This window comes from Gymnoscopelus microlampas (assembly GCF_963454915.1).
Source record: "Gymnoscopelus microlampas genome assembly, chromosome: 15".
Classification (NCBI taxonomy): domain Eukaryota; kingdom Metazoa; phylum Chordata; class Actinopteri; order Myctophiformes; family Myctophidae; genus Gymnoscopelus; species Gymnoscopelus microlampas.
Window position 1 is genome coordinate 50423227 of NC_139952.1, and position 14727 is coordinate 50437953.

The 14727-nt window shown below is 42.5% G+C and overlaps 1 protein-coding gene across 2 annotated transcripts in view; it reads left to right on the plus strand.

The window, feature by feature from the left end:
- The window catches only part of top2b (DNA topoisomerase II beta), a 70861-nt gene extending 64762 nt beyond the window's left edge, over positions 1-6099 (plus strand). For both annotated transcript variants that reach the window (XM_084081419.1, XM_084081420.1), the window contains exons 35-36: positions 3596-3690; positions 5458-6099. In XM_084081419.1, coding sequence (XP_083937545.1) covers positions 3596-3690; positions 5458-5652 — 290 coding nt within the window. In that variant the 3' untranslated portion in view covers positions 5653-6099. The remainder of the gene's footprint in view (positions 1-3595; positions 3691-5457) is intronic.
- The last annotated feature ends 8628 nt before the right edge of the window (positions 6100-14727 follow it).

Below are 14727 nucleotides of genomic sequence, written 5' to 3' on the forward strand. Positions count from 1 at the left end.
AGGTATGCCCATATGATGACCACGGATATGCTCTAAAAGTGTGAAAAACATATTTTTCATTTCACTACACCTTTAAGGTTCACTCTTATGGATAATGCCGCTGGCCAATCAAAAATCCAAGATGGCGACCATTTTCTTCAAAGTGGGCACCACCTTAGCGGAGCAAATAGTGATATAATCTTTCAGGTTGTGATACAAGCATGACATTTGGCACAGATATAGTTGGTATCATTATGTCTTATATAGCTTATTATAATACAGTGAATGTCATTGCACAACCAGGGCACAATGGTGGCATCACTGCTGTGTAACTCAGCCAGGGAGGTCGACGGCAAGTGACAAACAAGAATAAAGTTCCAGCAAATTGGCGCAATTTCCTCAGACATAACGACAACAAGACAGACCTCTTCCACTTTCTGGCTGACAAGATTTCTCACATGACTGTACCAAACATGGTTGTTGTAACCAAGGGACCAGATGTATTGAGTACCTCTGAAACTAGTCTGGTTAGTTTGGACAAATGTTTCCATGAGGAAGCTGATACTTGGATCTTTGTACATGCCAGGCATGCAACAGAGGAGGGTAGCAAAGCTCTCATGATCAAAGCCAATGACACTGACATTCTTGTCATAGGATTAAGCATGTTTCCCTCACTTCAGGACCTTGGTCTCCAGCAGCTGTGGGTTGCATTAAGGCATGGTCAGAGCCTAAGGTGGATTGGTGTACATGACCTGTACCGCTGTATTGGACCAGTAAAGACCAGAGGCATACTGTTCTTTCATGCCTTCACTGGTTGCGATAATGTTTCCGCCTTTCGCAATAAAGGCAAACAGACTGCCTGGCAAACATGGAACATTTGCTCAGAGGCTTCTCCCATCTTCACCAAACTAAGCCAATATCCTCCCAAACTGAGTGATGATGACCTGAATATCCTGGAGAAGTTTGTGGTCCTGATGTACGATCGATCGAGCACAGCTGTCAGTGTGGATGAAGCTAGATTTGACATGTTTGCCCGAAAGCAGAAGCCATATGAAGCCATTCCTCCAACGAGAGCAGCTCTGATTCAACACATCAAACGTGCAGCGTATCAGGCCGGCTGCATATGGGGTCAATCCATCCAGCGTCAGCCTGAATCAGAAAGTCCAGCTGACTGGGGATGGAAGAAGTTTGGTGAAGAATGGCAGGTCTTCTGGACAGCCAATTCACCACTTGCAGAGAGCTGTCAAGAACTCACCAAATGTGGCTGCAAAAAAGGGTGCAGTGGAAGGTGCAAATGTTTCAAATTGGGGTTTGTCTGCACAGCACTGTGCAGTTGCAAATGTGAGTAAAACTATTTGGGAAAAAACAACATCTTGGAAAATGGTCACCATCTTCACATTTCATGTGTCTGTGATTGTTTTATTGTCAAGTGACCTTTGGAGACTGCTCCTGCCAATTTTCATGTTTGTATCATGACCTGAAAGATTATATCACTATCTGCTCTGCTAAGGAGAAGGCCATCTTGAAACAAATGGTCGCCATCTTGGATTTTTGAGTGGCCAGTGCCTTTTTCTATAAGCGTGGCCCTTACAGAGTATGTGTCCCAAATTTCATCCTTGTATCACAACCTGAAATATTATAGCACCCTCTGCTCCGCTAAGGTGGTGGCCATCATTATCTGCTCAGCTAAGGTGGCCATCTTGAAAATAATTGGTCGCCATCTTGGATTTTTGAGTGGCCAGTGCCCTTTTCCATAAGAGTGGCCCTTACAGAGTATGTGTGCCAAATGTCTACCTTGTATCACAACCTGAAATATTATAGCACCCTCTGCTCCGCTAAGGTGGTGGCCATCTTGAAAAAAATGGTCGCCATCTTGGAATTTTGAGTGGCCAGTGCCTTTTTCCATAAGAGTGGCCCTTAGAGAGTATGTGTGCCAAATTTCATCATTGTATCACAACCTGAAATATTATATCGCTATTTGCTCCGCTACGGTGGTGGCCATCTTGAAAAAAATGGTCGCCATCTTTGAATTTTGACTGACCAGTGCCTTTTTCCATAAGAGTGGCCCTTAGAGAGTATGTGTGCCAAATTTCATCATTGTATCACAACCTGAAAGATTATATCACTATTTGCACCGCTAAGGTGGTGGCCATCTTGAAAAAAATGGTCGCCATCTTGGATTTTTGAGTGGCCAGTGCCTTTTCCATAAGAGTGGCCCTTAGAGAGTATGTGTGCCAAATTTCATCATTGTATCACAACCTGAAATATTATATCGCTATTTGCTCCGCTACGGTGGTGGCCATCTTGAAAAAAATGGTCGCCATCTTTGAATTTTGACTGACCAGTGCCTTCTTCCATAAGAGTGGCCCTTAGAGAGTATGTGTGCCAAATTTCATCATTGTATCACAACCTGAAAGATTATATCACTATTTGCACCGCTAAGGTGGTGGCCATCTTGAAAAAAATGGTCGCCATCTTGGATTTTTGAGTGGCCAGCGCCCTTTTCCATAAGAGTGGCCCTTACAGAGTATGTGTGCCAAATTTCATGCTTGCATCACAAAGTGAACGATTAAGTCATTAACTTGCTGCACTAGTACAGGAAACAATAGTAACAATCATAATAATCATGTACTTAATAATAATAATAAGTCCATCTGGGACAAAGAAACAGCCTTCACCAGCACTTAAAGGTAGGGTAAGTGATATTTTTTGGTTAAAACAAAAAGTATTTTGTTAAAAGGTTAAAGCACTATATTCTGATAGTAATCATTGCTATAGAGTGTTTGTTCAGTAACAGGAGTCTCCCCGTCTCTCCAGCTCTTTAATAAACAGAAAATACATTTTTCGGTAGGTGTCAAAATCTCAGCCAATCAGGAGAAAGTACCCATTTTTAAGCTTTATTTTTGTATAGTGTTCCAGTTCCAATTTTGTCTGCTCATTTCTTAGTGTCATCACTTCCAATTCCACTTGTTTAATTTGTATCCTGATTGAGTTCTCTATCCTTATTGGGTAAAATTGGAAATGAAACTGAAACTGAAACGAAAATGCATTTTCTGTTTAATAAAGAGCTGGAGAGACAAGGAGACTCCTTTTACTGAACAAACACTCTATAGCAATGAGTACTATCACAATATAGAGCTATTTAACACTTATTTTAACCAACGCAAATCACTTACCCTACCTTTAAAGGTACAGGAAACAATAAGAATCATAATAATCATCATAATATGATACACTTTCACTTTCAAAATGTTTCGAAATAGCAGATCTACAAGCTCACAACACGTGGCATTGTGAGCTTACAGGTCGGTTATTTTTAGCTACTTTTGCTTGACCGACGTTCATTTATGAAAAAACAACATTTTAAAATATGGAGAGGTTTTGTGTTTGATTGTTAGGAGGTAAAGGCAGGGGTTTTACAGATGTTTTACAGGTGTTTTACAGGTGTTTTACAGAGGTTTTACAGAGGTTTAACAGATGTTTTACAGATGTTTTACAGGTGTTTTACAGGTGTTTTACAGAGGTTTTACAGAGGTTTTACAGAGGTTTAACAGATGTTTTACAGATGTTTTACAGGTGTTTTACAGATGTTTTACAGATGTGTGTTGTGTTGCAGGTAAAGGCAGGGGAGCGAGGAAGAGGAAGCCGTCTGGATCGGGGGAGGAAGATTACGCTCCTGTGAAGAAACCTGGCAAGCAGCCAGCCAGCAGGGTAAGGGTTAATTATAGTAGTATAGTAGTAATAATAACAAGCAGCCAGCCTAGGTCTTCATCATAATAATATGTAATTCATTATTATTATTAATTACAGTCCTGTGAAGGAAGCATTTATTTCTATATTTTCACCACTTAGATGAAGGTAATTAATGTGAATGTTTATGAATGAGTCTAAAGGAGCAAAGAGATCAAAACCAAATCCATACAATAATCAAAGACCATGAATTTATCCTTCTGTCAGTCTGTGTGCAGAAAACAATGCTGATCTACAAGCTCACAACACGTCACAGAGCGCCATGTTGTGAGCTTGTAGATCGGCTATTTTCAGATATTAGTTCTAATCTTTGGAGATATATAGTATATACGTTTTAAAGCAATTTTTTTACTCCGATCTGTGCTTCTGGGGGTCCCTGGAACAACATATTGTGAGATGGGGGTCTGCGGCCAAATACTTATCATTGTGGGGGTCCTTGACATGGAAAAGTTGGATCAACATGCTGTTAGGATTTTGTGTGCGGACCCCCATCTCAAAATATTTAGTTCCAAATAAGCAAAGATTTGAGTTACAAATGTTTGCTTTAAAAATATATATTTGCAGAAGATTTTATATTAAAAAAAAGCAGATCTACAAGCTCAAATGGGCTTGTAGATCTGCTATTTTTGAATATAGATAAATAAATCTTAAAATGACACAGATGTGTCCCCGTTCTGAATGGATTTAAATGATTTATTCCATGAAGACCATCCTACTATAACTCTACAAAGCTCTGTAGTGGTGAGATGATGGTGAGACCAAAATCTCTTCTGCCCGGTTCTCCTCAGTGTCTGGAGTAGAGATGCGCGGATGGGTTTTTTTGTCACCCAAATCCACGTTAACAAGTTCATTATCCATCCGCCATCCACCCGCGGTAATTATATCATCCTATTTATAGATGCGCACCAAATAGTTGTTATTTTCCTGACGTTAGTTTTCTTATAAACAATGTCACTCACCACTGTCACGATGTAGTGACTGTATACAATCCACAACCATGGTAACAACAAGCACACGTCTTCATTCAGTTACTTTCGCTTTCAACCACTTTGTTGCCATGTCGGCTTTTTATAAGCTTTTTATAGCGACTTTTGGGCTTGTTTGGAACTTGTTTTGGGCTTGTTTTCATAGATAGACCTGGCGGCTTATTTCTCTCGCAACCTGGCAACACTGGCTGGCTGCAAAGCAACATGTAGTAAAATGGTGTAAAATGACGTAATATTAAAATACTACAAACGCACACACGGTGACATTTCGTGCTTTTTAAAAGCTATGATAGGCCTATAGATTGATATCATTAATTTAATTCCCGCATTATTTCACCCGCGGTTTATCCAATATTAATTAATAATTATATTTGATTGACCCAATTCCACCCAAACTGCGGTTAACTGCGGCAACCGCGGCTAAAACCGCGATCCGCGCATCTCTAGTCTGGAGCAACTGATCTGAATCTTCACACAGACATTGACCTTTACCATGTGCACCTAACAGAGAAGCCCGTTTTTCCATTGCCCCAAATCTCAGCTGTTTATTCACGTTTTTATGTAAAAAGAATGTCGCCATGGTTACGGCTGCCCTGCCCAGCTGTGGGATGGGCCCCCGCGAGCTATGGGACGAACTGCCTCTCGGGTTGCCAGATCATGTGCGCATATCCCCCCCACGGGCATGGTCTAGTTATAATAAACGTGTGTATATAACCTCGTCCTGTCCGTCTCTGCGTCGCAGAAATCAAAGAAAGCCCCGACGTCCACCCTGACGTCCGCCATGTCCGACGAGGACGACCTGGACGACAACAACAGCAGCAGCGGCGCCGCCCTGCTGGACGCGTCCAGAGAGCGGCCCGGACGCTCCAAGAAGACGGTCAAGTACTTCGCCGAGTCCGACAACGAGGAGGCGGACGACGACGACATGTTCGACTAGAGACCAAGGAGGAAGGAAGGAAAGGAAAGGAAGGAAAGGCCACACATCCACAAACTTCCCCTCTTTCAGCTCCTTTTGTTCCTCCTCCTCCTCCCCCGAAAAAAAAGGACTTTTGTACATTGTATCCCCAAGTTTCATTATTTTTTCTTTTTATTATTGGTGATGTTCAATGATTTCTAATGTTTCCTGTGTAGTTTTACACTTTTTATTATTATTATTATTGTTATTATTATGATACAGTTGTTTTTTGTTTTTTCTATTCTCATTGAACTGGTCTCTGATGATGTATTTGTCTCCAAAGCAGCTTTTAGAAAGACTTTAGAAACGCCGTGCTTTCAGCACATTTTAATTGTTAAAAAAAAAGACAGGAAAAAAAAACAGAATAATAATAATGTACCTTTTTTTGAAAACATGAACTTGAAAGTAAACGAGGAAATGTGAACGATCCGTTTGCTCTGGGCTCCTTCCATTTGGTCTGAAATGTTGAACGATCTGATGCTCTGGCTTCCTTCCATTTGGTCTGGGGGGGCAGTGTTGCCAGATTCTGCGAGAGCAACAAGCAGGTCTAGGAAAACCAGCCCAAAAGAAGCGACTATGGGCCATCATGAGCACTTTTAACAAATACATCAGCTATTTGAAAATAGCAGATCTACAAGCTCATAAAGCGTCGCGATGCGACGCTTTGTGAGCTTGTAGATCAGCTACGCCCCTAGTCAGCGCACAGAAGTCGCAGCACAGACGGCTGTGTTGTTGATGGACAATGGATGCACGCTTTATGAGAAACAACACAAATAAAACCTGGTGAAACAGTTACGTGCATTAGAGCCAAGATGAGGATAAAGGAAACATTCAGTGTAAATGTCCAGCTTGATAATTCACAACTACTGCACATTTTTATTAGGCAAAAAGAATGTAAAACAACACAGTTACATTTATAATACTTTTTCTCTAAAAGGTCCGTCCAAAAAAGTCCTTGTGGACTTGTTTCCGTTGAGGTCCTTGGTATTCATTTCATAGACATATATAGTAGCAACTAAACAGTTCAAATATCAACATAAAAATACAGAGAAAAAATAACACTATGTACAAAAAAAGCAAAAAGCATGAAAAGACAAGTGATTTGTACAAAAAAAGGGGGGGGGGGTCGTCTGTCTACCCGGGAAACTGGTACTGCCTCCTCTTTTGGCCTCCAGAAAGATTAGCTTTTAGGGCTGTTTTAACTGAGCCCAGCGACTACTACTACTTTTGTATTTGAAACTTTAAAATTTCTCTAAATATTATAAACTTTCACGACAGCCTAAGTACAAATATCATTTATGAAAAGGCTCCTATAGACGGATTTCCGCGCGACGTCATCACAGAGCAGAATGCGCAATCTGCGCATGCCCGGGTGAAAGGCGCGTTCGAAAATACAGCCCTGAGCGGCAGTGAGCGCACTGGCCAATACAAACTAATAGGCGAGTGTGCTCCGGTGCGTAATTTCCAAACGCACCCATAGGCTTCCCCCTCCTCTGCGCGGTCATATTCCTCTCATGTTTACTAACAGGAAACCCGTCTATAGGCTACAGTGAAGTCTGACTGAATGACTGAAATGTTTTGTAGTAGGGGATTATCTGGCACATGTATGTATCTGTTATGAAAGATACATTGTATCATGAGTGAAACGGCTATAGTCCTTGGAAAACCATATATAAACCTACGTAGGCCTACATCTAAATGAGATGCTATATTTACATTTCCTTACAAATTACAAATCCTTTATAAGCTATATATTTCTGGGATGCGTAGTAGCTGAAACTCCACAATATATTCCTCTACACTTATTTAGTGAGAACATTGCTCCTTCTGCTGAGAGCAGGCCCCCACGCCCTCCCCCCCTTGTCTTTATTTGTTGGTCAACAAATAAAGACAAGTCATTTTATGCTTGGTTGTGTACAGGAGTGCGGCCTGAGAGTAGCCGATCTACAAGCTCACAACGTGTCGCAGCGTTACACGTTGTGAGCTTGTAGATCAGCTATTTTCGGCAGGCAGTAAGTACTGTATAAATCGGGCATTATGACGCCATCAAGGCACCGCCAAAATACATTTTAGTTTGAACTAAATCAGCTGTAGATTTAGTCCATTAAAATCTTAGGATATTTATCCCACTAAAACTAGACTAAAACTAAAATATTTCAGGTGACTAAAATATGACTAAAACTCAATTTAAAAGACTAAAACTAAATCTAAATTTGCTGTAAAAAAATAACTGACAATAATAAATGGAATTGCCATTTCTGGTTCCTTGATCACAGAGCAACAGAAGCAACAGATTATATCCCTGGTACAGAGTACTGAAGTCCTGACGTCACTCGTTCATCCCCTGGGTTGCGGAAGTCATTTCTCTATGGAGAATAACATTGGGTCATCTTAGAATCGTCTCATGTAAGTGCTCCAAAAATAAACACACTGTCAGGGAGGTGTCTCTGTATCGTTTATGATAGTCAGTCACTCATATTTGATACAGTCTGTTTCTGGTGAAAATGTAACTAATTTGGCCGCAGTAACATTATCGTTTTCTCACCGTCAGTTGATGCTTCATATCCATAAGGGTCAAACCACCGCGGTCATTTGTTTATTTTTGGAACACAGTTCTTATTTGACGTGATATTAAACACGTCTATGGGGATTCTGAATGGAGGAAATAAACCGCAACCCGGGTAGGATGTGTACATTACGTCAGACTTCGGTGCTCTATAGTTTTACAAGCCAAGGTTCTACATGACCAAAGTTCAACATTATTGTTTTAAACTTAGTGTCCTGGGGACACCAATGTCGTCGTAAACAGTGTCGTGCAAAAATGTCAGCTCTATATAAGCTCTGCATAAAGGAACCATTCACACATCCACTTCAGTTCAGATGCAGGTTCAATGGACAGAAACAAACAAAGCAAAATCATGATGAGAAATAAATGAACTAAACTCCTTCTCCACTCTATTCTAAGCCCTTCAATCTGGGAACGCATACGGATTTTAGATTTTTACCCATTGTTTTTATACAAGCTCGTAACGCGGCATTGAGCTTGTAGATCTGCTATATGTTTTTTTTCATCTTGAAAATGTGTGCAAATCCTTTGCATGTATATGATTTTGAAGCGAACTTTTGTAACTCAAATCTTTGTATCTGGGGATTATAAATCCTTACAGTTTTTGAAAAAAAAAACTTATGTTGCTTAAAAATGTATATTTATATTCAAAGATTTGCACACATTTTCACAATTTATTTTCCTCAAAAATAGCAGATCTACAGACATAGATAGTCAGACATTTGTGCTGAAAGGATAAAGTCCTGATGTAACAGTGTAGAGTCTCCTCTCTCAGGACTTCAAGTCAATGATCCATTGGCTGCCGCTCGTCTCTCTCTCTCTCTCTGTCTCTCTCTTTCTCTCTCTGTGTGTGTGTGTGTGTGTGTGTGTGTGTGTGTGTGTGTGTGTGTGTGTGTGTGTGTGTGTGTGTGTGTCTCTCTCTCTCTCTCTCATGATAAGTGTTAGAACCCTTAAAGCACGGTGCACACACACCTTAAAACACACACACACACACACACACACACACACAGTTGGGAGTTCAGTGTTTTGCTCAAAGGCACTTTGACACGTAACACAGGGGGAGCCCGGGTTTGAACCCCAAGCAGCCGCTCTGCCTCCTGTTCAACACATTGAAGGAGTAGTTGACCCAAAAAATTACATCTTTTCTATCAATTACACACCCCATGAAGCCTTGAATTCATGGATTTATTTTTGTTTTTGTGGCATTCCTAAGACAATAATTTGATGACCGGGTGTAAATAATCTACTTTGTGTCTCCTACCAGATACATTAGACGGTAGGAGACGGGAATCAAATTATTGTCTTAGGAATGCGACAAAAACAAAAATAATCCATGGATTGAAGGCTTCATGGGGTGTGCAATTGATAGAAAATAAGTCATCTTTTGGGTGAGCTCCTCCTTTAAATGTAAATCATAAGTCCTAATCCCCCCCCCCCCCCTCCAAACTGTCCAAGAAGGAAATGGACGTCAGAGAAACTCACAGAAACAGATTCTCCTCCAGGATGGGAAAAAAAACCTTCAACATCGCTGGGTCTGCAGGAAGCAATGAGCGGTGTGTGTGTGTGTGTGTGTGTCTGTGTGTGTGTGTGTGTGTGTGTGTGTGTGTGTGTGTGTGTGTGTGTGTGTGTGTGTGTGTGTGTGTGTGTGTGTGTGTGTGTGTGTGTGTGTGTGTGTGTGTGTGTGTGTGTGTGTGTGTGTGTGTGTGTGTGTGTGTGTGTGTGTGTGTGTGCATCAGGCTGACATATGAAAGACATTACTGTACATCCAGGCTGCTGACTTCACATTCTGAGAGGGAAGGAGGGGGAAAAAAAAGGAAAGAAAGATGAGATTTTATAAATATATGCTGCTGTGGTGAGAAGAGGAAAATATGATATTATATATTATAGGACAGAGACATTTACCGCTGCAAAACAAATGAAGTGACACTGACAGGGGAAAGGTGTGTGTGTGTGTGTGTGTGTGTGTGTGTGTGTGTGTGTGTGTGTGTGTGTGTGTGTGTGTGTGTGTGTGTGTGTGTGTGTGTGTGTGTGTGTGTGTGTGTGTGTGTGTGTGGTGTCGTCGTACATCAAAGGCAGCGGTGTGACTGACAGCACATCCTTGCTGTCGCCGTGGAAACCTTGTACGACCGTTCCCTTTTTATTATTATTTTTAAAACAGTGACAATAGCAGATCTACAAGCTCACAACGCGTCGCGTGAGCTTGTAGATCTGCTATTTTCACTCCTTTGTGTGACACTCTTCTATGATGGGCCGTTACTCTGTGGAATTCCATGACTGTGTCCCATGGTAGATGTAGGAGCTCCATTCATCCTCTTAGAATCCCACAAACTACAATTTAATTAAAATAAAGTAACATGTCTTTAATGAGAATACTTCTGTTCACTTCCAGTGGATCAGATATTCAGTATTTCATCTTTCTATGTGATTTGACATTTTCAGGCGCATTGTCTTGCAAAACAAATTGGTGCAAATGTATTTATCAGTAAAACCTTAGTGAGTGTGTGTGTGTGTGTGTGAGTGTGTGGGGGTGTGTCTACATTGAGACCATGTTATCTCGTACAGTAGAGTGCAGTTGATCCACAGGCTGATACAGATGTAATCTGAATGATACAGATGTAATCTGAACGATAAAGATGTAATCTGAATGATACAGATATAATCTGAATGATAAAGATGTAATCTGAATGATACAGATGTAATCTGAATGATACAGATGTAATCTGAACGATACAGATGTAATCTGAATGATACAGATGTAATCTGAATGATACGGATGTAATCTGAATGATACAGATATAATCTGAATGATAAAGATGTAATCTGAATGATACAGATGTAATCTGAATGATACAGATGTAATCTGAACGATACAGATGTAATCTGAACGATAAAGATGTAATCTGAATGATAAAGATGTAATCTGAATGATACAGATGTAATCTGAATGATAAAGATGTAATCTGAATGATAAAGATGTAATCTGAATGATAAAGATGTAATCTGAATGATACAGATGTAATCTGAATCATACAGATGTATTCTGAATGATAAAGATGTAATCTGAATGATACAGATGTAATCTGAATGATACAGATGTAATCTGAACGATACAGATGTAATCTGAATGATAAAGATGTAATCTGACGGTGAGAGGCAGTGGATTAAGACAGTCGTTTGGTAAGGAATGCCGAGCATCTCCGCCCCGCCTAACATTTACAAATGTTTCAATTTACTAACCCTGAAAAGTCATTTGAGGGAAGATGTATAATATGGCAGTGAGAGCAGCCATGATGTACGGCCTGGACACGCTGGCACTGACACAAAGACAGGAGGCGGAGCTGAATTGAGGATGCTATGATTCTCATCAGGAATGACAAGGAAGGACAGGATGGAGTTTGACTACATTAGAGGATCAGACCTGGTTAGAAGGTTTGGGGATCAAACGAGAGAGGTGAGGTTGAGATGGTTTAGACCGTTGGTTCTCAAAGTGGGGTCCGGGGACCCCCAGGGGTATTTGAGGGAGTTCCAGGGGGTCCCCAGCTAAATGATAGATTAGGAACCAAATGGACCCGTATGGGTCTGTAACTCTGAGAGTGTACAAATGGAACCAAATGGACCCTAACGGGTCCATTTGGTTCCATTTGTACACTCTCAGAGTTACATTAACATTGATTTTACAATACAAACTGGGGTCCCAGAGATAGAAATGCCATTAAATGGGGGTCCGTAGCCCTAACGCATGTCAAACTGGGGGTCCTCGAAATTAAAATGGTTGAGAATCACTGCTAGAGCCGTAAAAAATCTTCTCTTATGGGGGTCCATGGCATATCTTTTCAAATGGGGGTCCACGGGCTAATAAGTGTCAAGTTGGGGATCCTTGACATGAAAAAGTTTGAGAACCACTGGTTTAGACATGTTGGGAGGGATGGATAGATAGATACATAGATGCAGGTGACAGAGAGGACATGCAGGTGAATGGAGGGACCGAGGAAGACGCAGAGAACAGAAGCAGATGGAAACGGATGAGCCACTTTTGGCTTTTAGACAAAAAGAAGGGGTCTTATTATAGGCCCATGGGGGACACCGGTCAACAATAGCCTGGCATGGCCAGACTAATATCACTGTGTAGATATTAGTCTGGAATCTCTGTGTGGAACCTGCATTTCCGAGGGGCAAATAAAAAAAAAGCCTCTGGTGATAAACCCGCCCCATATTTGCATACTGACCCTGATTGGTCCCTCACAACTTTGGAGGGAGAGAAATCCAATCTCTATTGAGAGGGGCCAGAACTAATCTGCAGAGGTTTTTTTTTTTTTTTGCAAAGGCAGATTCGTCTGGAACCAGGCTAGGTCAACAAGGTATATTGGGTCTAAGTGGTGAAGTACGATCTTGAGGTACTTTTTACTTTACTTGCATATTTTTTTGAGTGTAGAATTATTCCACCCTTACATAAATGTATACGCAGTAATTCATCATGACAGTCAGTTAAATGCATGTGACGTGAGTTAAGACAGCGTGAAATGTCTGGGAGAAAGATTCTTCTGTCTTATGGAACCTCTCTTTACTTTAAACTGAACTCATGACTGATGAGAATAATTTGCCTCAAAAACGGAATAATTTTGCACGGTTATCTTTAGCTGCCTTGCTCGAGGGCATGGTGACCGAGATAATGTGGTCGGTTCAAAACCAGACAGCCACATCGAGCCGCGTGGTGATTCTTCACAGTGATACGCTTTAACCCATTAAGACCTGGAACTGTGTCATTTTTAGATTTGAGCTAAAAAGCATTATTTTACACTTTGGCTATTCAAAAATAGCAGATATACAAGCTCATAGCGCGGCACCGAGTGCCGCGCTACGAGCTTGTAGATCTGCTATTTTTGAAAATTTGTGAAAATGTGTGCAAATCTTTGAATATATATATTTTTAAAGCGAACATTTTTAACTCGAATCTTTGCCTCTGGGGGGTCCCTGGAACAACATATTTTGATGGGGGTCGGTGGCCAAATACATATCATTTTGGGGGTCCTTGACATGAAAAAGATTGAGCACCACTGATATAGAAACATACAGTTTTTCAGAAAACTGTTGGGATTTAGGAGACATGTAGAATCGGCTTCAGGTCTCAATGGGTCACACACGGACACACACATGCGCGCGCGCGCGCGCGCGCGCGCGCGCACGCACGCACGCACGCACGCACACACACACACACACACACACACACACACACACACACACACACACACACACACACACACACACACGCACACGCACGCGCACGCACGCACACAGAGCGTATGCCTTCCCTCTCCTCCGTACGAACATGAGGAGACATTATAAACATGAGGTTATTCAGAACGTTAACCCTCTGGATGCTGTTGTTCTTCCCGGTTCAGCTCATCTGCATTTAAACAGGAGAGTTAAGTTGTAGTGATGACGGGGTTCATCCTCCTGACACAGTGTGAGTGGGAGTGGGAGACTAATTGGGTATCGGGGGGTCCTGTGTGTGAATAAAGACACTCTGGTAATTGTCTGGGGGGCTTCGGCTGTGAAACGGCAGCGATAAGAGAGAGAGAGAGAGAGAGGCTGAGGGTTTGATACACTGTCAGAGGAGAGAGGGAGGAGAGGGGAGAGAGGAGGAGAGGATCATCTCCATCACTCTCTCCTTTCAGTGAGTGTCTGCCGAGGCACAGACAATATCTTCCACAAGAGGAATGCTCACTCAGCCCTTAGTGCTGATAACAACATCATCTTTTTACCACTCAATGGAGCCCAAGGGGGAGGGGGGGGGGGAGTACATTAAGAAGACAATGCCTCTCTCTCTCTCTCTCTCTATCTGCTGTGTGTGTGTGTGTGTGTGTGTGTGTGTGTGTGTGTGTGTGTGTGTGTGTGTGTGTGTGTGTGTGTGTGTGTGTGTGTGTGTGCGTGCGTGCGTGCGTGCGTGCGTGCGTGCGTGCGTGCGTGCGTGCGTGCGTGCGTGCGTGCGTGCGTGCGTGCGTGCGTGCGTGCGTGCGTGCGTGCGCGCGCGTGTGTGCGTGTGTGTGTGCGTGCGTGCGTGTGTGTGTGTGTGCGTGTGCGTGCGTGTGTGAGAGTGAGTGTGTGCTTGTGCGTGCGTGTGTGTGTGCGTGCGTGTGTGTGTGTGTGCGTGTGCATGCGTGTAATAACTACTGTACGTATCTTCCAGATCCTGCGTATCTGCACGCGCTACACCCCGGACCTGTGTGTGTGTGTGTGTGTGTGTGTGTGTGTGTGTGTGTGTGTGTGTGTGTGTGTGTGTGTGTGTGTGTGTGTGTGTGTGTGTGTGTGTGTGTGTGCGTGCGTGCGTGCGTGCGTGCGTGCGTGCGTGCGTGCGTGCGTGCGTGCGTGCGTGCGTGCGTGCGTGCGTGCGTATGCGTGTGTGTGTGCGTGCGTGCGTGCGTGCGTGCGTGCGTGCGTGCGTGCGTGCGTATGCGTGTGTGTGTGCGTGCGTGCGTGCGTGCGTGCGTGCG